General features: G+C 43.6%; 1 protein-coding gene across 1 annotated transcript; it reads right to left on the reverse strand.

Annotated features, from left to right (window-relative positions):
- Positions 1-5,927: 5,927 nt before the first annotated feature.
- Positions 5,928-21,208, reverse strand: LOC117727844 (hormonally up-regulated neu tumor-associated kinase homolog). Its single transcript, XM_034528352.1, has 11 exons — positions 20,930-21,208; positions 18,299-18,421; positions 17,993-18,162; positions 14,037-14,092; positions 13,759-13,897; positions 13,479-13,606; positions 11,655-11,790; positions 7,877-8,054; positions 7,698-7,781; positions 6,810-7,101; positions 5,928-6,718 (listed from the first exon to the last, which is right to left on the reverse strand). Exons 1-11 carry the CDS (start codon positions 21,206-21,208, stop codon positions 5,928-5,930), a joined length of 2,376 nt encoding a protein of 791 aa, XP_034384243.1.
- Positions 21,209-22,498: the final 1,290 nt, after the last annotated feature.

The raw sequence follows: 22,498 nt of genomic DNA on the forward strand, positions 1-22,498 counted from the left end.
TTACATACTTTACTGTGACCTTTGGAATTACATTTTCTGTAACATACATTTTTGTAATATACTGACTGTCCATTGACAGTTTTTATGACGTTTTTTTAGTACATTATAACTTTTCTGTGACATTTTATATAACATTTGTTATGATATTTTTTACTATTGAATAAAGTTTGTCAACCACTGCTTTTGTGTCCGTCTGAATACTGACAAAATAACTGTAATTTGTGTTTTTAATTTTCATCTCATTATCAGCTTTATGATAATGTTAGCATGCTGTTGTTAGCATATAACTTAAAGCAGGGGTGTCCAAACTTTTTTCAAAGAGGGCCATATTTGATAATTTGAAGATGCCCAGGGGCCAATAGTCCCTTCTGGCATTTTTTTTACCATAAAAGTTGCATGCCAATAATACACAATTTTCATTGTCACAATTATCTTTATTTTTTAAATGGCAAAGTAACCAAATATAAGCCACTCAAGTAGGAGTGAACAACTCTAAAAACACAATTCAGCCTTTCGTTCATATCTGGAGTCAGATAACATTGAACAAACTATATTGAATACCTTAAACTTCCATGAAGTTGATAAATATCTTTACCTCATGCTCATTTTAAACAGGAGTTATAAGTAATGATGTCTGTTGTCTGTAAAAACATGTGCATGTTACACTTGTGTTTTACAAGATCATTCAGAAAGTAACAGTTTGTGTCACATCTACAGGTACATAACATCAACAGTTATAGCCAAATCTTATTCAAGAGTTTCCAAGTGCATATATTAACTGTGCTTTTGGATTTTCATTGTTAATAGTGAGAGATGTTACTGTTCAAAACACTCAGATTGACCAAGAAACCGATAACTTGCTGACACGAGAAGGGTGATACTGAGATTTGGATTTCAGTAAACAGGCCAGGTCGGGTTTGAGGGCACTGGTTGAGATGCGTAAAATGTCACATACGTGGGAGTCACTTAGTCTTGACCTCAATCGTTTCTTGTTTAAGTTCATGGCAGAGAATGTCTGCTCACACTGGATTCTGAATAAGCTCAGAACTTTCTTTGCGAATGTTCACATTTCTGGAAACCTTTATCCAGCTGCCGGTAAAAGCCAACAAGAGAAAGCTGCTGGTGTCTGCCGCGCCACTCGTTGTCATACTGCAGCTCAATGAGCTCCAGCTGCAGCTGTGGTGGAGCATCATCAGGATCTACGGAGAGGGGAGAAGAGAAAAGCAACATAGCTGCAAAATCCCGAAAGCGTTTGGTAAATTCCTACCTGTCAATGACCTCTTTCAAAGCTAGAAAATGTGTGGTGCATGGTTCTGTCTGTGACAAGTGTCTTCAGAAAAGCTTGGTTCCAAAGGCCTTAATTTGTGAATATAGCTGCTCACCACTGCGTCTTGTCCTTGAAGATTAACATTCAGCGCATTCAGATGCTTTGCTATGTCAACCAAAAAATCCAAATCTGCCAGCCGATTTTTTTTAGGGATGAGAGAGAAAAATCACTGCAATGCGGACCCCCGACTGGGCCACCTCACATCGTTGTGATATATTACGTCTCCATATTCAGCCTGGATGTCAAGCAAGAACTGCTGAAACTGGTAGCTATAGAGCTTTAGAGCAAATTATGTTTTGCGCAGAAAGTCTGCTAGTGAATTATACAGTGGAGTTTAATAGCGTTACTGTAACAGTTCAGCTCCACACCTTCTTTCTGTTAATAGTTGTTTTCTTTATATCTGTTTGTCTATTAACTCTCTTGTCATTTCAGACCCGGTCATTCACACCTGATCATCCTTCATTCCCTTCACCTGGTTCTCACGCCCATCTCACCTGCAACCCATTCCCTCGTTAGTCACTCACTACTTAGGTTCCCTCACTTGTACTTGTCCTCTGCCAGATTGTCTTGTGTTTCGAGACCAAGTTCTCCAGTGTGTATTGGTCATGTCTTGTCCTGAAAATATTCTGTTCAGTGAAGGACTATTTCTTACTTCCTCCGTTTCGTCCATTGTGCTTGGGTCCCTGGTCTTCGATCCGTGACAGTTACCTCCTTCTTCGCTGACTTTATTGCAGATCAGTGTGGACAATCCACTTTGTTCACCAGTCATGGCAGGCACACCATAATAATCCCACACACTTTACTCCATGGTATTTTCATATCATCAACAGCTGCACAAACAACGAATAAATCCATTCCTCTTGTTTGGCCTTTAAGGGTTTGGAGGTCAAGCAGAACCTCTGTTACATTCATGTCGTCATCAACTCCTCTTAAAAAAAATCACTTGCTGTGCAGTGTCAGATGCATCTGTGCTTTCATCGCAGGCTAATGAAAAATAATCAAAAGTCCCTCCCTTGTCCCCCGATTGTCTCTGAATATCTGACGATATGTCCTCAATTCTCCGTGCCACAGTGTTACGAGCCAGGCAAACATTAATACATTCTAGCTTCTTCTCGGGGCAAATGTTGTCCCCCATTTTCATGACAGTCTTTCATAAACGTACCTCTGTAAAAGGGTTGGCATGTTTAGCTACTAGCATGGCCACTTTGTAGCTTGCATTGGTGATGTTTTCATTTGACTCACAGGTCCGCGTGAAGAATCGCTGTTGTGATGCCAGAGCAGCTTGGAGTTGCTTCACTTTTTCAGCACGTTCACTCGTTAGCTTGTCGTGTGCGTTAGCATGTTTTGTCTGGTAGTGTCTCTTTACATTGCATTCCTTAAACAAGGCAATTGGCTCTTGACAAATTGCATTTTAAAGTGTTATGATTCATTTAAAAGTGCTAGCGGGCCATAAATAATATATTATAAGACCAAAGCTGAAAATGAAATCTGGCCCGTGCCGGACTTTGGACACCCCTGACTTAAAGCAACGCTATACCTCGTTACAGCCTCACAGAGCTGCTATCATGGCTGTAGAATACGCATATATATGCATATATATGCAGTACATTGTGTTATTGTTGTAGCCTAAGCGACCTGATTCTCTTATCATTAACTAACTCATCCCCAAATTGAAAAGCATTAGAGGATGCAGTAGACATGTCCAGGCATGTTTGTGTCTTTCACAATGCCAACAAACCAAATCAAACACACAGATTCATGATTAACTCCTGGTGACCACAGTGTTTATAGCGTCTTACCTAATGTGGCATGACAGTGGCTGAAACTTTACTTTGCAGAAGGACATTGGTATCGCTAAAAATCAAAGGTGATGAGAGAGGTGTGCTGGTGTAAACAGTGAAATTAGTGAAACATTATTATTGCTACATCCTTGGATACACCACAATAAATCTGACGCTGTAATTTGTATATTCCCCATCAGGCCTTGTGAATTGTTCCCTCTATAAAGCAAGAAACTCAACAAGAAAACTGCCTGTATTCATCGATTAAAATGACACTGACTACTGCAAAAGTAACCAAAGCCTTGACAACCTCCTGAAACCAGTGTAAGCCACAGTGTGTTAATGTCATGCACCCAGAATTGTTAAGTCCAATCACACATCAAGGCTTCAGACATATCAATCAGTTTTAAGTGGAAAATGATATCGTTCAGGTCTCTGGAAGTCCAGATCGCAAGACTTCCGTTTTGTAACTTAAGTCTGACTGGAGTCAAAGTCCCAAGCTATGGTTCCAAGTATTGCTGTTGCAAGATCGATGCACACAAGAATGAGATAACAATTCAGACTTTCAATTCAGAAGTACAGACTCGTAAGTTATGGGTTAGCTCTTCGTTCTGGTTAAGTGGAGACTGTCAGAGGTCAACTCATTGATTAAAAGCGCTCAAAAGTGAACGTGGCATTGGTAACGAGCTGTGATCACGTGGAAACATGTTTTGAGTTGCTGTTTAATGTTACTGCAACAGGCGCATGCTCTTGTGACAGAACAATGTTTAATATAGCATGCATGTAAACTCAATGTTCTCGCAGCCATGGATACATCCTTATGCGCAACATGCATTAATAATAGATTTTCCATATCTTGTTTGTCCAATAAGCAAATGTACATTTCAGATTCAGTGTGACTGAGCTCAGGGAGGATAACGGATGCTTGTTTGGACTACCAAACATCTCCAGCATTCAAACAAGCTTTTTAACTTTTCTTGGTGGGTCCCTTGCATCAGTGTTAAGATGTATTTAGGGAAAATAATTCATTAAGAATAAATAATGTATGTCATTAAAATGAACTTAACTGGTTTCTGGATAACTTTTTTTAAGAACTAGGTCCCCAGTATTTTTAAGGCTTACTCAACTTGGAAAGCTGACCATTAACTAGGCATTCTTGTTTAGTGTATTGCCATTGTGCAGTCAGATTGTGTGTGCTAGGCGGATACAGCTTCAGAGCTTTCTGGTTTGCATAGCCTGAGAGGTAACTGGAGTTGGGGATGTATCCACCCTAGTGGATTCAATCTGTCCTCACCAGGCATATGCAGCATGCGCCATAACCCCAACACGCACACGCGCGCACACAGACACACACACACACACACACACACACAGGTTTAAGTATCAGGTAACACACCCTCAATTATTTAGCATCCAGAAGAGCGCAACAAAGCAGCAACCAGATTCCTCCACATCTTTGTATATTAATGATCCAGAGTCAGTGACATTAGGAAAGAAGAGACAGGGGCGTATGAGGGAGAAGATGCTTGTCAGAGATTTGGGGTAAAGATTGTTTGAATTTTGTGGTATTAATTCGCTGACAAATCACAACTGTGACAGTAAGCACAACTGATATGGAAACTAAATGTTTAAATGTAAAAAAAAAGGTTACCAGACCTCACTGTATCCATTTTAGTCCTTGTCCATACCAAAAAACACATTGTAAATGAAATAATGAAAATAAATTAGATCATATAAACTTACATTTACCCCTAATTTTGTGATGTGTTGATGTGTGCACTGCATCTTATGATGTCGTACAACTTGGCCACAGAGACTTTACTGGGAAGTCCTAAAGCCCAGGGCTGCCTCCAACATTAGCATCCATTTATTCACTTTTTCTGGAGTCAGAAAGAATCCATATTTGGCTAAAGTGGAGAAATCACAGCTGAGCAAGATAGGTTGAGAGACAACAAGTAAACAATGTCAAAACATAACTCTATTTTCACCCTAAAAAATACATAATTGAGCAATAGTTTTGCAAAACAAATTACCACAAAGACACATAACAACATGATAAGGTAGCATTGAGACTTGATGGTGGCTGTAACTGTAGCTTAGTGGGTAGAGTGGGTTGCCCACGAACCTCAAACTTGATGGTCGATTCTTGCCTCCTGTATGTATGTTGAAGTGTCCTTCGATGAAACAAAACCCCCAAAGTTGCTCCCCAGGCACTTCACAGCACCCCGATGCTCATAAATGGCTTAGAAGGGGTTGAATGCAGAGATCAAACTGTATACAATACTTGTAATTGAAGTTTAAAGTTCTGTTTTTACTTTTACTTTCAATGTACTATTAGAACCTTACGTCTGTGTGCATTCTGCACTTCACATTGTGATGGGTGGTGATGAAAATGGAATTCCAGAAGAGGCAAGTCTTGCTATCTAAGGCTAAATTAAAATTGATGAGCTCAGAGTTAGAATTGTTGGCACTGCAGCATAAAAAGGATGCATACTGGATGCTGTTTGTTTGGGAAGGAGCCGTATTGGTGAGCAAGGCCTGAATGGAACATTAAAGGATAATTATAACTTTAGCATCTTTTTGGAGCTGCCACAAAATGTCTAAACACAACTGTAGCCCTATATTTACTCAGTATTTAATACCATCCAGCCCTTAACCCTCTCCTCTTTGGTTCACCTTGATGTTGCCCCTATATCAAAACAAGCTAGTATTTCTAAATTGCTAATCTGCTTTCTAAATGTGACACTAAACTCAGTACTATCTTTTCTTGTGTAACCTTTTTCTGTACACTATCACGGCCTTTCTATTATGGGAGGACATTATGGGAGGACATGATAGTCCATGCTGTGTAGCTGGTTCTTGCTATCTGTCTTCCTCTGCAGAGCTGCAGGAAGCAGTGGCAGATTCAGGTCCACCACCCGACGCTGGAGAGATGAACGTAACTGAACCGAGTTCCTCTTTACTTCATTCAGCCCTCCTCCTGCTGTGCCTCTCTCTCCTCCTCCTCCTGATAACGACAGATCTCTCCTCTTTCCTTTCTCCTGCCTGAGACTTTTAATGACAAAAGTATGTTGTCTCTGTGAGGGGAAGGCGGGAGGTTTAGACCCATTCACCAGGAGTCCTGAGGGCCCGGGTTTCGTCAAACCTACCCATGTCATCTTCCTGCCTCGTCCATCTTTTAACCCCACGTTACGAAGGCGTGGCAGTGGGGCAGAGGGTGACGTCTCTGTCATCTCTGTGGCACCCAGATGGTCTCTGTCTGATGAGTGTGTAATGTGTGTGTCGGCCTCCAGGAGCATCCTGGGAGAGAAGCCGTTCTTATCTGAAGAATAGAATGTCTGTAGCTTCTCCAGACGCTCAGCGATGCTCAGGTGATGAGAGTGGTCGTCTTGGTGGCGATTGTCATGGAAGCACTTTGAGGCAGGGTCTGCTGCCCCATCTGATTGAGTTGTCCTGAGCAGATGTGTGTGTCGAATTGGCCTCAATGCGCTGCTGTCTCTGATTGGCTCAGCGGGCAAGGGAACTTGGCAAGGGGCAGAGTCACAGAGTTGAGACGCAGAGCTTTTAGGTGGACAAAGATGGACGAGTTCTCTGTCTCCAAACACAGACACTAGAACACACAAACATAAAGATAAAGTAAAGTATGTCACACACGGCACTGTGGAGGTGTGCAGCTTTCTCTGTAAATTGTAAATCCTCACCTTCGGGAAACAGTGTTTCTCTGGTGTCCAAGGTGATAGCGATCTCCTCATCAGTTGCCCCATCCTCTGTAGACTGAGGGGTGGGGGAGGGAGAGGGAAGATGAGGCGGTATAGAGGAGGAGGTAGAATTTGGAAGCTGGGGTAGAGATGGACAGGGGGGGCGATTCTCCTCTTGGGGGTCTTGTCTAAGCAGGTCCTCAGTTCTCTTCCTGTTGATCTGACATTCAGTTGTCTGTTGGGCCCTTAGAGGCTTGCTGGAGTTCTTCAATTTCTTTTCATTGGTCGGATCATTCTAAAAACAAGTTGTGTTTAGTTCATCAGTAGGACCAAGATTGTTTTATACACAAAGAGAAGGGTAGCAAGGACATCTAATATCACGTCTTTCTAATACGCAACACTGCTTTTCACAGTTAAATTTTAATTTGGTATTTGCTGCTATTTTCTATATTATTTTGTTTATTAAAACTGAATTTCTCTGCATCAGTGAGCCACACCATTACACTGGGTGGCGTATTCATTATTTATCTGCTGAAAATAGTGCCCAATGAATGCACCGTTTATCCCATGTTTTAGTAACATTTGCTAATCAGCTCCAGCAGTTCTGAGGAATTATAGATAAGCCTTTTTATAAATAAAACTATATTTGTGACCCATATATATATATATATATATATTCATAGGATCGAATAGACTACTGTTTTATTGACACAGACAGAGTAGGGGAAGCCAGAATGTATTGATTGGTAGATGGACTAACTTTGTGTTGGTTTGTGTCTACTTTGGGATCTCTTGACAATAACAATCCTCATCTCTTATTGGGTGCACAACATGTGTTTAACATATCTAAATGATCACTGTATTTATGTATATGATAATTGAAAAAAATACCTGTTGCTGAGTCTTTGATTCAGTATTATGCCTCTCTCTCCATGTATTCTTGCTTGGAAGACTCCAGCCATTGCTCTCTATTTTCTGCCAAATCAATATTTGTTACCTGTTAAAACTTCACCATAGAACATGAGAAATGTTGACCCACTTTTGTTTGTGTGTACTTAAAATTGAGGAACCTTTCTGGCCTTAGCTTCATTCTGGTTCCTGCTGAGTTTATTGAGCAGCAGGTGATAGGAGGCCATGATGGCAGAGGGTCGGTTGATGGTGAGTGTGTGTATGATTTCAGAGAGAGTGTAGCCCAGTGTCTCTGTCATGTATGCCAGCACAGACAAGTTGAGATCCTCTGGACAAAGTCTGGGAAATAACAAGAGAGGGGGGGGAACAGTTAGAAAGATCAAGTTTGAAGAGTGAAGCAGAGAAAGTGTGGGTGATTAAGGATTTGTTGAATAGAAGGACCAGTAACTGGAGGATTTTAGTTTGATGACCATCAACTGTAAGCCGAACAGACCTGCAGCAGTTATTGCGTCATTCGTTGTCACAGAACCCCTCCACCTGGGCGGGGGTAACTCTCTACAAAATGACAGCGGCCGACGACGGGCAATCTTTTCTGGAGACGGCGGAGGTGACGGCGGAGTGTGCGGTCCGTCTCCTGCCTCTTCTCACCGGGGAGGCACAGACAGCGGCCCTGGGGCTGCCTCCGACAGCTCGGCACAAACTACTCCGAGACTGCACTGATCTTTCCTTATTCAAATCGAAAATCAAAACCCACCTGTTCAGAACTGCTTTTAATGTGTGATTGTTTGTTTTTGTTTTCTTATCAGGGTCCGAGCGACTCAGAAAGTCCTTATTTATTTGTTTTACCTGTATTTTAGCTATTCTTATTTATTTATTTTTAGCTTTTAGGATGTTTTAATTATGTGAAGTGTCTTTGAGTATTATGAAAAGCGCTATATAAATTAAATGCATTATTATTATTATTATTACACGGCGGTGCGGAAAGCCGCCGTGAATCGGCTGGGATTGACCCCACAGGACCACCGCAGGAGGTTCCGCGAGGCAACGCTGGGGCCCAACGCCGCCACCAGATGGCTACAGCCTGGGGGCACAGGGTGGGCGCAGGCGACAGCGGAGAAGGTCGTTTTGGAGCAGTTCATGGAGGGGCTGCCGGCCAGAACATCAGAGTGGGTCCGATGTTCCGGCCCCACGGTCAGCACCCCTCCCTCAGTTCCCCAATCCTCTGACCCAAGCAAACGTCGGCACCCTTCATGACCCACAGGGGGTCCCTCTAACATCAGGGCAGGAGTGTTGGTGGTGCGGGCAGCCCGGACACATCCGGAGGGAGTGTCCGCTGATGGAAGTGGGCCAGGTGATCCGGGTTGCCGGCTCTCCAACACCCTCCCCAGGTCCAGGAGCGACGTACCGCGTTCCGGTAAGAATCCAGGGGGGTACACATCAGGCGATGATGGATTCTGGCTGTACGCAGTCTATGATCCTCCAGAGCCTGGTTCGGCCGGGGGCATTGATGGAGGTATTGAGGGTGAAGATAAGGTGTGTCCATGGGACGTTCACGAGTATCCCATAGTGTCAGCGGAAATTAGACACGGGGGGGAAAAAGCATAATGTGAAGGTCGAGGTTAGCTCCCGCCTTACGTACCCCCTAATCTTGGGAACAGATTGGCCGGGGTTTAATAAATTAATGGGACGGGCTGCGGGGGTGCGTTCATGGCCGACAGGGTCATGCGATATCTGTGCTGTGTTCAGCGGCGACGCGAGATTGTCCGACACTGCAGACGGGGAGGGGGAATCACAAGTTTCACTCCATGGAAGATTTTCCACTCGAGCAGTCTCCGGACGATACTCTACGCTCAGCCTTTGACCAAGTGCTACGAATTGATGGTCACCTGGTGCGCCCTGACGCAGCGCAGTCATATCCGCATTTTTCATTGATTAGGGACAGACTGTATAGAGTAAGCTGTGACGCTCAGACAGGTCAGGAAAACACCCAGTTGCTGGTGCCGAAAAGCTCACTATAACCCGATGGCTGGTCATATGGGATATGAAAAAACACTGGACCGGATAATGCCCCGATTCAATCCGGGCGGATGCGCGCCGTTGGTGTGCGTCCTGCCCGGAGTGTCAATTGGTAAACCACCCGCCATTCCGAGGGCGCCTTTGCATCCTCTGCCATTAATGGAGGTTCCGTTTGAACGAATCGGCATGGACCTTATCGGGCCATTTCACCGGAGTGCACGCGGATATCGCTTTGTGTTAGTCCTCGTGGATTACGCAACACGATATCCGGAGGCAGTGCCGTTGCGCAACATTTCTGCAAAGAGTGTCGCGCAGGCGCTGTTTCAGGTCATCTCCCGAGTCGGAATCCCAAAAGAGATTCTGACTGACCAGAGCACCCAGTTCATGTCAAGAACACTGAGAACTTTAAGGGTTACGAGGCGTTAAGTCTATTCGGACCAGTGTGTACCACCAACAGACAGACGGTCTGGTGGAGCGTCTGAATAAGACTTTAAAGTCCATGATCCGTAAATGTATTAATGACGTTGAACGTAATTGGGATAAATGGCTTGACTTTCTGTTGTTTGCAGTGCGGGAGGTTCCCCAAGCCTCCACGGAATTTTCTCTCTTTGAACTCTTGTTCGGCAGGACTCCGAGGGGGGTGCTCGACCTGATTAAGAAAAACTGGGAGGAGGGGCCGAGCACCAGCAAAAACAAGATCCAGTACGTCCTGGACCTGCCAACAAAGCTCCACACGCTGGGTAGGATGTCACGTGAGAATTTGCTCATGGCCCAGGAGCGTCAACAACGGCTGTACAACAGAGGGGCCAGGCTGAGACAATTCGCATCGGGAGAATTGCTTCCTTATTCCAGCTCCAAACTCCTCGCCAAGTGGCAAGGGCCCTTTGTGGTCACACGGCGAGTGGGGGATGTTGACTATGAGGTGGTGCATTCTGACAGGGGCGGAGCTACACAGCTCTACCACCTCAACCTTCTGAAAGCATGGAGGGAGGTGGAGTCTGTTTCTCTAGTGTCCGCGGTATCTGAGGGAGAGGAGCTGGGGCCTGAGGTCCCAAAATCCACCAATCCAGCCTTGCTCCTTTGAGAAGACCATCTCTCCGGGACCCAGAGAACAGACATTGCCCAGTTGCAAGAGCAGTTTGCTGACGTGTTCTCTCTCCTGCCAGGACGCACAAACCTCATCATGCACCAGATTGAGACTCCTCCGGGCGTGACGGTGCGGTTATGGCCCTACAGGTTACCTGAGCACAAAAGAAAAGTGGTTCAGAGGAAATTGGCTGCTATGCTGGAGATGGGGGTAATAGAAGAGTCACACAGTGCCTGTTGTAGCCCCATTGTTCTTGTTTTGAAGAAGGATGGATCTATACGGTTCTGTGTGGACTATCGCAGGGTGAATGATGTGTCACGGTTCGATGCTTACCCAATGCCCCAGGTCGACGAACTCCTGGACTGGGTACTGCGCGTTTTCTTACATCCCTGGATTTAACCAAGGGCTACTGGCAGATTCCTCTTTCGCCAGAGTCCAAGGAAAAAACAGCCTTCTCCACTCCGTTTGGTTTTTACTAATTTACCACACTTCCCTTTGGGTTGTTCGGGGCCTCAGCCACTTTTCAACGGTCGGGCGGTGAAGGTATGTGGCAGCTGGGGCGTGGTTAGGCTCAGCTGCAGGGGGGGGAGCGGGGGAGTGGCTCAGGGAACAGGTCCCGGGAAGAGGCTTAATTAGCCTCAGCGGCATTTGATCAGGAGTAATGTGTCTTGCCCCTATATCAGGTGTGTTGGAGATGGAGCATGGGACTGGCAGAGCAGGATCAAAATAAAGTATCTTGCCAAACATTACACAACGTGTGCTCATTCCTTGGTGCTGGGGGAGAGGGAACTGGGGGTTGTGACAGGACTTGTTACACACGTTGTATATCCCTTTACCTGTTTTTAGGAGGGAGTGTGTGCACTGGTTTTTTAGCATGTCCCTCGTTAATCCATCTCTCCTCCATTGCAGCTCTGACACTAGGTCTCTTAGCAGGGTCGGGTTCCAGGAGGGACAACACAAACGCCACAGCACCTATAACATAAGCATAGATGAGTCAGTGCTACGTTTGTTTTCTTCATTTTCAGAATTTAAAATGGTCTGATTGCTGCATATGGTTTAGTGTAAAATATTGTCAACTCAACAGAGAGTTTTAGCCTCTAGCCCGCTTTTAATTCACTCTTCCCACTCTGCTGAATGCTGACCTGCCCAATGCCAAACAGTTGTGGACACCATAAAAAGAGCACAGGTTTTAATGCTGGTTTACATGCTATAATCATTGAGCATAAATCGTCACATATGTATAAAGCTGACACCTGAGCACCATTTTGTTGGCTTTCATCATTGGTTGCCTACAACACAAGACCACACATAAATAGTTGGTATTCTAAGCTCAATCAACTGATGATCAACAAATGCTTAGAAGAGGCTATGCTAAATGGACCTATACTTATGTATAAAGTGCTTCAGCATGCCTTATATTCAGTCATATAAGGCTCCAGCCTGCTCTTTGGGAGCAGTTTTGGTCAGTGTCTTTTGAGGCTAACGGAAACTTTTAGGATTTTCTCATGCACAGGTTGGAATATTCTTGCCTGGTCAATAAAGGACAAAACTAAAATGCAACAGTTGTGCAACAATGTTACTTCTCAAGACTGACGGATGGTGCTCATTGTGACTTCACTCAAACAGTACCAGAGAGGACACCATAGAGTGAAGCAACATTTTCTCAGAACCAATACAGCCTGTGACATGGAGCGGTGCTATGACAGCCGGTTGATAGTTTGACTCCAGATGAGGATTCCTGATGAACTCTATGGTCTGGAGGAGCATGGATTCAAATAGGATGGTTGCCACTTATATATATATAAGCCAAGATTGCGCCATTTAATTCAGTCAGGGAATTTTGTTTGTTTCTCAATCAAATGCACTAATTCTATAAAATAAAAATAAAAAACAAAAACGATGGGGAAATGACAAGAAAACTAATGAATGGTCTAATGGAATAAACAGGCCAGCCTGACAATAATTACTGTAGCAGAAGAAAAAAAGGACTGGCAAAGGTTTAGCATAGTTTGAAAGAAAAAAAGTTAGGAGTTAGGATGAAGTCTGAAAGTAGATGTGGATGTCTGAGTAGCCTGCCTGTAGCAGCAATACAGCCATTCATGCATCTAGTCACAGCTTCAGAGCTTTTAAAGCTGTGCTGCTTTTCCCCATAGTAACAGGAGCTATGTTTGTTTGTGGTGACATGGTACCATGACTGAGGTTAATGGAGTGACTATGTGTGACCAAAATAAAGCAGAGACAATAGGGCCACTGTGTACTCTTGGTACAGAAAGTGGAGGAAGTGAGAAATGACAAATCTGTGAAGACTGAATCCCAGTTTGTGTTTGCAGAGACTCATTTCCAAAAGCTGAACAAACATGTCATACCTGTGCATGGCTCAGACTACTTAAGTGCTGACTCTGTAACTAAGGGAGGATTTTACAAATGGAAGTCCACACAGTGTGGAGATTTTCACTTTGGTCTTTGTTTGTTTTTGCTAATTTATCATTTACCAATTTGGCCCTACAGCTTGTCACCTTTCTGTATTTTGTTTTGTTTCATACGTCTTTTAGTTATATGTTGCTGAAAAAAGAATTCACTCTTCAAACATTTGTGTAAACGGAATTAAAGATGTTAATGCCGTTTTTTGCAGTGAAGAAGCCACTGAAATGTGGAGTTACCTCTGCTGATATCACTGGGGATGCTGCTGATCTCCCCATTAACCATCTTCTGGTGCAGCTGCTTGATGTTGAAAGGCTCGACAGTGAAGGGCAGAGTTCCTGTCAGCATGGCAAACATGCTCACACCCCTGTTCACTCATGCACAATGTGGAGAAACAAAAACACAATATGCATACACAGATGAGTGTATGTCATCTTTTCAAACAGTAACAAAAATGCACACTCTTCCATACTATGAAGGAGCAAGCCTCACAAACAGACACACATATGTGTCACTTACACGGACCAGACGTCCACTTTGGGTCCATACTTCCTGTGAGCTAACAGCTCAGGAGCCGCGTAGGCAGGACTTCCACACTGGGTGTTTAGGAGCTCCAGAGACAAAGATTCCGCCTTCAGAGTGTTACTCAGGCCAAAGTCTGTTTGGAACATCATCACTTTAACAGAGGAGCCCATGCACAGATGCACAAGATAGCTAAGACAAGTTCTGCCAGGGTGATCTGTCCAACATCAGTATACTGTCAGATGGCATTGCAAAAAGCAAGAATATCAACATACCCACAATCTTTATGTTGTTATGTTCATCCAGCAGAAAGTTTTCAATTTTTAAGTCTCTGCAGAAGAAAATGAGAGAGAGAGAGCTGTTTGGTCACAAAGAAATGGGTGGTGCACTCTCGTATTTTCACGAGCTCTGTCCTTAATCCTACAGGACTTCTTAAATGGATTTTTTTCCCTTCCTTGTTTTGGAGCACTTCAATTGACACTATGGTGGTTGTGTGATTTCAGAACTCCTGCAGTGAGTTTAGCCTTACTAAGCTTGTTTGGTTTATTCATGGTCAACCACCTGAAACGGGACCAGACTAGACCACAGAACATAAGAAAACCCAAGCTAAATTTGGATTGGGTAGAGCTCAACATGCAAGTGGTAATTTGGAGGATAAGTTTGTTTTAGAATCCTAAAAACCCTTACCTATCATGATCTTCAAGTCAAGCCAAATAGAAAGTGGGCCACGGTGAAGCTCCTCTTTACTTACTTGCTTTTCTCTGTCACATTACTGTGTATGTGTTCACCTGGAAAAGTTGCCTCACTCCCCTTAAAGTACCCCAGCCTCAACACCAACCACACCGCCTGCTCTTAAACTACCCAGCTAAATGAAAATATGTGGTCTGGATAAAGAGAGGGATCCCCTATAAACTATAGCCTGGGAATCAGCCATGTTACTTTCATCTGCATTCATTTGCCTTCATCTAACCGACAGAAAATACTGCTCACACAACCCGAATAAAGTTCAAAGACAGAAAGAAGAGGGAAAACGGGCAAGAGAGAGCGAGAGCAGACGTTGTCATAAAGAAGAAAATGTATGTGGTAAACCTACTACTGGATGTGGGTGGTAGGAGGTGCATTTTAGTGCAATTCTTCCATTTATTTCCAGTTTAATCATCTGTGTGGGACTGTGGTGGAGTGTGAGTGCAAGGGAGTGTGTGCCAGTGTTCAATTGTGTGTGAGTGTGTGTGTGTGTGTGTGTGTGTGTGTGTGTGTGTGTGTGTGTGTGACAGGAAAGAGGTGCTGTTGAATGGTTGAGAGTGCCATCGTTGAGGGACTTCATTAGAGAGGAAGTCCATGATGTTGTGATGATGTGTGAATCATGGCGCCGGCGCAGGATGATGAGGTCATTCATTGCCTGGTAATCACATTCCCACCTTCAGAGGAGCCAAGGTCTTAAAGCAAAGCCCAGAGCTGTGCATATTGTATGTGGTTGCAGCGTAACTGTGTGTGAGAGAGTATTGGGTCTCTAACACCTACACATACTAAAATGCCTCTAAAATAACACTCTTAGCTCTTTCTTGCAGGCTTTCCTCCTCTGTCGGCTGCCAATGCCCTGCAAACTACTGTGTGTGTGTGTGTGTGTGTGTGTGTGTGTGTGTGTGTGTGTGTGTGTGTGTGTGTGTGTGTGTGTGTGTGTGTGAGTGTGTGTGTTCATAAGCTTGTACAGTGTATGTGTGTGTTGGGAGCTAAACACATTTGAGTGCCTTTCTTAATTTGAATTAATTTTGTCAAATCTCTAATTGGCCCAAGCTGGAAGGTAAGATGCACTTTCTACATCACATGCTCTTGATAGTCTCAAGAAGAATTGGCTTTGGTCATTGCGTGCCAAAAGATGTCCAGACATTAAGTTTCAACAGCACGAGTCAATTAATACGGAAAAATATCTATTAATGAGAAGTTGTAAATGGCAAATGGTTTGGATCATTGATTAGTAATTAGAATGACCATCTATTTCTTGTCTCTTAACCATTCAGTCGATTAACTAATTACTCATTTTAGCACAACTACTCCAGAGTCTGGATGATGATAAACAAACATTATCTACCTGATCTGCACTTGTCTCCTTATTAAAGTTTTGGCACAGTACTCACTTCAGACATTACACAGTACTGGAAATGGACGCTGTATATCTTTATCAATTATTAATGAATTATTTTTTGAGGTATGTTTTATTTAACTACCATCCATCAGCAACTGACCCCTCATACGTCCAGCTGTCCTTCTACTTTTGTTCCCCCCCCCGTCTCTGTACCTCTCTCCTGCTTCCAACTCCCCTCTGCCATCGTTTTATCAAAACTCATCCAGACTTCCAAGACATCCACCTGCCAACTCGACCCCCTCCCATCCTCCCTGGTTATAGCCTCCCTCCCCTCTCTGCTACCCCTGATAACGGCCAACATCCATTCCTCCCTCACCTCTGGTTCTGTCCCATCACCTCTGAAATCCGCTGCTGTTACTCCAATACTCAAGAAACCTGGTTTAGACCCCAACATTTTCAATAACCTCCGTCCCATTTCCAACCTACCATTTCTCTCTAAAATCTTAGAAAAAATAGTGGCATCTCAGATTCAGGCTCACCTCTCAAACAACAATTTCTATGAACAGTTTCAGTCCGGTTTTCGCCCCCATCACAGCACAGAAACCGCCCTCATCAAGATCTCAAATGACCTCCTCATGGCAGCTGACTCTGGACTACTATCAATCCTCATCCTCCTCGATCTGAGCGCCGCCTTCGACACCATCTCCCACACCATCCTCCTCGACCGTCTAGCCTCCATTGGAATTTCAGATACACCCCTTTCATGGTTTCACTCATATCTCTCTGGCCGTACTCAGTTCATTCAGTTAAAATCATTCACATCACATCCCTCCCTCCTCTCCTCCGGTGTTCCCCAGGGATCTGTCCTTGGTCCTATCCTGTTTATTTTCTACCTCCTCCCACTTGGACTCATTTTCCGCAAACATAATATTCAATTCCACTGTTACGCGGACGACACCCAGCTCTATGTTTCCTCCAAACCCTCTTCCACTTCCCCGCCCCCCTCCCTCTGTGCCTGTTTACAGGAAATAAAAAACTGGTTCACCTCAAACTTCCACAAATTGAACAGCAATAAAACCGAGGTTGTCCTCATCGGCTCCAAGTCCACTCTCACCAAGCATCCCAGTTTCGCCCTCACAATAGACAACTCCTCGGTCTCCCCCTCCCCTCAGGCTAAGAGTCTGGGTGTCGTCCTCGACAGCACACTGTCATTCCACACTCACATCAACACCACCATCCGGTCTGCCTACTTCCACCTCCGAAATATCAACCGCCTCCGCCCTTCACTCACACCCAACAGCGCCGCAATCCTGGTCCACTCTCTTGTCACCTCCCGCTTGGATTATTGTAATTCCCTCCTCTTTGGTCTCCCCCACAAACTCCTCCATAAACTCCAACTGGTCCAGAACACTGCTGCCCGCATCATCACCAAGACCCCTTCCATCTCTCACATCACCCCTGTTCTACGACAACTCCACTGGCTCCCCATCAAACACCGCATTGACTTTAAGATCCTCCTCCATGCATTCAAGGCCATCCACAACCTCACCCCTCCATATCTGTCTCACCTCCTCCAAATCAACATCCCCACCCGGTCTCTCAGGTCTGCCTCCTCCATCAACCTGACTGTCCCCCCAGCTCGTCTGTCCACCATGGGGTCAAGAGCCTTCAGCCGCTCTGCCCCTCGCCTCTGGAACTCCCTCCCCCCTGACATCAGAAACATTGACTCTATCATTTTATTCAAAACCCACCTCAAAACCCACCTTTTCAGGCAGGCCTATGCCTGACGTGTTCCCCTCTGGGTTGCTCTGCTGCAGACTGTTCTGCTTTTAACTGTGCTGCTTTTTAAATTGTGTCCGATTTTTAAATATGTTGTACGGCGACCTTGAGTGCCTTGAAAGGCGCCTTATAAAACCAATGTATTATTATTATTATTATTATTAAGGTCTCATGAACAAAAAATGTGTACTGTATAACATTTTTGTACATAATGAATGGTTCCCATTCTATGATCACAAAGGAGACCAAATAAAGAAAAGGACAACTCCTGAGACTGTGCAAAGAGTATGAGGCAGATGTCTCTAATACATGAAGAAGAACTGCATGTTGTGTGTGTGTGTGTGTGTGTGTGTGTGTGTCTCATGTCACCTGTGTACAATGCCGTGTGTATGCAGGTGTTCCACTGCAGAGAGGATCTGACGAGTGTAGTGCCGCACTTCTCTCTCCTCCAGCCTCTTCCTCTCACAGATCCTGTCCATCAGGTCTCCTCCAGCACAAAGCTCCATGGCCATGTAGTAGCTGTTCTCTGTCTCCAAAGTCTGACACACAGTTATTCAGGTGCATATTAATTGGACGAGTCTTATTCAACAGTGGCAGATATATAATAACCTTTTGATTATAAGTAAGACTCCATCATTACATTATATTAATGAGTTAAAGTTTTTGTTTGCTTACCTCCAGCAGGACTACGATGTGAGGATGTCGGACCATCTGATGAATTCGAGGTTCTCTCTTCATGTTCTTCAGCACATATGAGTCTTGCCGTGCTTTCTTCTTGTCAATCACCTTAATGGCCACCTGAACACATACAAACACATACATGTGCATACGAGATCTGGAGGATGATTGGAATAAACATAATCCTCTATTACTGGTAGATGTTCCAGAAGTTGTGGCGCTCAAGGGAACTGCAACAATAATTGTTTGGGAAGTAGAATGTTTTGCTGATGATGATTCAAGAGCACACAGAAGGAGTCTGAGTGTGAGGAGACTGGGGGTGAGCAGAGTCGTCCTTCAATCAGAGGATCGTGGTTCAATCCCCGGCTCCGCCAGTCCATATCTTTGTGTCCTTGGGCAAGACACTGAACCCCAAATTGCTCACCCAGACCTGTGTCTGTGGTGTGTGAAGGTTAGTTAGTCCTGATGGGCAGGTGGTATCTTGCAATGGCAGCTGCTGTCATCATTGTATAAATGGGTATAAATGGGTATGAATAGGTAAATGATGTCATGTAGTGTTAAAGTGCTTTGAGTGATCGGAAGTACAGTCCATTTACCATTTTACTACAGAAAATCTTTGTGAGCAACACTATAAGGCAAGCATTCAGTTTGAGCAGAAGCAGAACAAATCCACGCACAGGTAGTGAATATTCGACCTTAGGACAGGGTTTTGAGTGAAAGCATTACAAAATCCTCACTTCAGCGCTTCAGACCTTTTTTTAGAGCTTGTTTAAAGCTCTAAAATTAAAAGAGCACACTCTTGAGTAAATATAGACATTTGTTTGACCCATCCACCACTATATAGTTGCTCAGTTGCTCTGAGCGTGATGAGGATGTGGCCGTGTTTACATTGGAGTTAGTTGCAAGCCTGAGGCCATGAAATAATGAGAAGCAGTGACCAAGCTATGGTACTGACGCAAGAAGTGAGAACGGGTTGTATCATACACTACCATTCTATATCATGTAATATATTGCGATACTTAGCAAGGTGATATATTGCATTTATTTGAGCCACTGCCTGTGACAAATCTTTGCATGTACACTACTAAATACAACTCTAAAGTGTTTTTGAGAATCAATACAGTATCACAAAACATAACAGTGTGATACTCAAGTTTATCAATATCTTCTCACATCCTTATCAAATAATAAGGAAGTCAAATTTTATTACATTTATTTTTCTCAGTACCGGGAGTTTGAAGTCTTTAACTTGCAGGTATTTGCGTTCTCAACCAATACAAAGCACGTGACCTGGACAGATAATACAAATCTAAAATTAATTAATATTGAGAATTATTCAGCTTGTAAGATGATAGATTTGTAGATAACTAATCAGTTAATGACAGTGAATTCTTGACAAATCTAGAGGGCTAAATGTATTTTCATTATGTGGAAAAATTGTATAATATGTAAATGGAGGTCATTTTATTCAAAATTAAAAGGTCTACTGTGTTCACCTTATGATGGTACATTTTCACTCTGCTAGTACTTTTTGACTTTTCTATATGTGTCTATACCTTTATAGGCCTTACTCAACAACAAAACTGCAAATACCAAGATCTAAATAACATTTATGGTTTGTGTGCTTTGGTAAATGGTTACAGGACATATGTCTCTGCAAACAGATAAGAAGTTAGCCATGGCATGTTTAAGAAGAAGGGGTGATGTTGTACAGACTTTGTGAGGTCTCATCCTATCCCCCACCGTGTCCACTACCCCTTTGTAAGATGCACATGACCTGAACAGTGTGTTCTTCCTCCTGCAGACTGAATTGTACTCTGTATGATGAACCTTCTCTGGGCAGAAAATAAAGATCTTAAAGAAAAGTTCTGTGACATGGTATTCTTTACTTCAGTAATACAAGACCCATCAGAAGCGATACAAATACTTTTTCAACGACAACCTTCACAGTTCTTGTACCTGCAGAGGGTAACAAGGGTCAAGAGGAGCAAACACCACTGGAGATGGCTATGGTCATTATGGCAACAGGGTTAGGTATATATGATCTGGGGTCAGGAACTCAGCGACCAGGCAAAGAAAGTGATACATACATTTACACACATGCCCTGCCTCCACTGCACAATAGGTGGTCATCCATGTAATCCCTGCAGTTTAGAGCCGGAACATTTTAGACAAAATCTAAAATATTTTTAACACGGTTGTCTTTTAGCCTATTTGGAAGAATGAGTTTTTTAAACTATGAGAATACTTTATAAGCAGAGCATGAATCATAACTGCTACCTTGTTATCATGTTTACATGGGTCAGAATTCTTTTTTTTTTGGTTTCATAGAAGTCCAGATATATTTAGCAGAAACAGATCCATTTCAGAACAAATGTGTAAAGCAAAGGTTTTGTTCCTGTAAGAACCCTTCGAGAGTCATGCTTGCGAAAAAAGTAATTAGAGATAGGTCTGACTGTGTTTTTGTACACATAACAATAATAATAATAGGCCACTGCCTTCTTTAAACACAAGTGTGTGACAAGTTTTAACTGTGTAATCATAATATTGTATGTGGGTGAGACAGTGAGACATGTCTTTAATAAAGTCTCTTTACTTTTATTCTCAGCTCTGGGAGAAAGCACCAACCTTTTCCCCCGTGCCAATGTGCAGCCCCTCCATCACTTTGGCAAACGATCCCTTGTTGATCATTTTCCCCACCAGATAGGTTCCCACCCGTTTGGAGTGGGGGAAGCTTCGCAGAAGCTCCCTGGGGACCTTCAGAGATGGCAGGGGCAGCTGCTCCCGGCCCGGCCCAGAGGCTTCCCACTGAGACCCATGGCACTCTCCTTCGCCCCCTCCCTCTGCCACCATGTCCTCCGGAGCGGGCTTCAATGCTGCAGCTGGCATCCCGGACAGGGCCAGCATGTGGCTGCCTCTCACACACACATACCATCAAATCCCAAAACAGGACAGTCCACATACAACATACTAACAAACACACACTGATTGATTGAGACAAGAAGAAAGCTGCCTACAAATCCGGTGTGTGTCCTTGGATGCAGATTTGTTATCCTTCCAATCTCAGGTAAATATATCTATATCCTTTAGTCCAGTGATGGAAGACTCCTCTTTCTGTCTCTCTTCGAATCAAACTGTGCTTCTCTCCCGTTCTCTCACTCTGTCTCTCTGCCAGTTAGTGGATGATTAACTGTGCTCTTAGGTCAGCTCCAGTAATGAGGACGACATTCTACACCGTAATTATACCCTCCACCCCCACCCCCAACCCCCCCACCTTTGCACACAGACAACAGTACACATAGTACATGACAGTAACTCCTCAAACTCTCTTACTTTACTTCCTGGGGTTCTTACAATCAGGTCATTTCCTCACTGTGTGGTCAGATCAGGTTAGTTATGACACACTCATCCGACAGGACAGGGGACACTAAATACTACAGCCAGCCGTCGTTAGCATAGCACGACGACTGGAAACAGCTAGCTCTTTCCAAACATAAGAAAATCACAACTTGGCGTTTTGTTGGGATCAAACATACATTATTTAACATTTTAATTTGTGAGCTTTAGAGGGGCTGGCAGGAGGATTTTGTTACATGTTCACAAAGCTATGCTAGCTGTTTCTCTTTGTTTCCAGTCTTCATGCCAATTTTAAATAACTGTCTGCTCCTTGTTACTTCATATTTACTAATTGCTATCAATGTTCTCATCTATAACTCTCAGCAAGAAAATGTATACAAGCACAATGTAAAACTATTTATCAAGTAAAAAAATGTTGTGTCCTTAATCTCATACAATAGTTTAGATATTTATTTCAAAGTGAGTTTTAAACGTGTTGCATTAGATTGTGGGAGCAAACAAATTCATATTGAAATGAAATCCATATCCATATTTACCTTTACTAATTTAATTGTAAAAAGCAAGATACCTATCTTGTGTTTGGCCTGGAGAGGTCAGGATTGGCACACTTGAAGCTGGTGGGGATGTATTTCTTAGCATCGGTTCAGCAGGGCAGATATCTGCTGGCTTTTTACCATGAAATCTGCTTCAAAGTCTATTATAGTTTGGTGTGGTTACAGTCTCCATGGTTTTTGGCGGTGGTGAGCAGTTAATTGTTTCTCACAAATACACTACATGTATTATAATTATTTTTCCCTATTAGCTTATTTTCTCATTGCACAGCTCCTGTCTTCCTCTGTT

Source organism: Cyclopterus lumpus, chromosome 24 (genome assembly GCF_009769545.1).
Source record: "Cyclopterus lumpus isolate fCycLum1 chromosome 24, fCycLum1.pri, whole genome shotgun sequence".
NCBI lineage: Eukaryota > Metazoa > Chordata > Actinopteri > Perciformes > Cyclopteridae > Cyclopterus > Cyclopterus lumpus.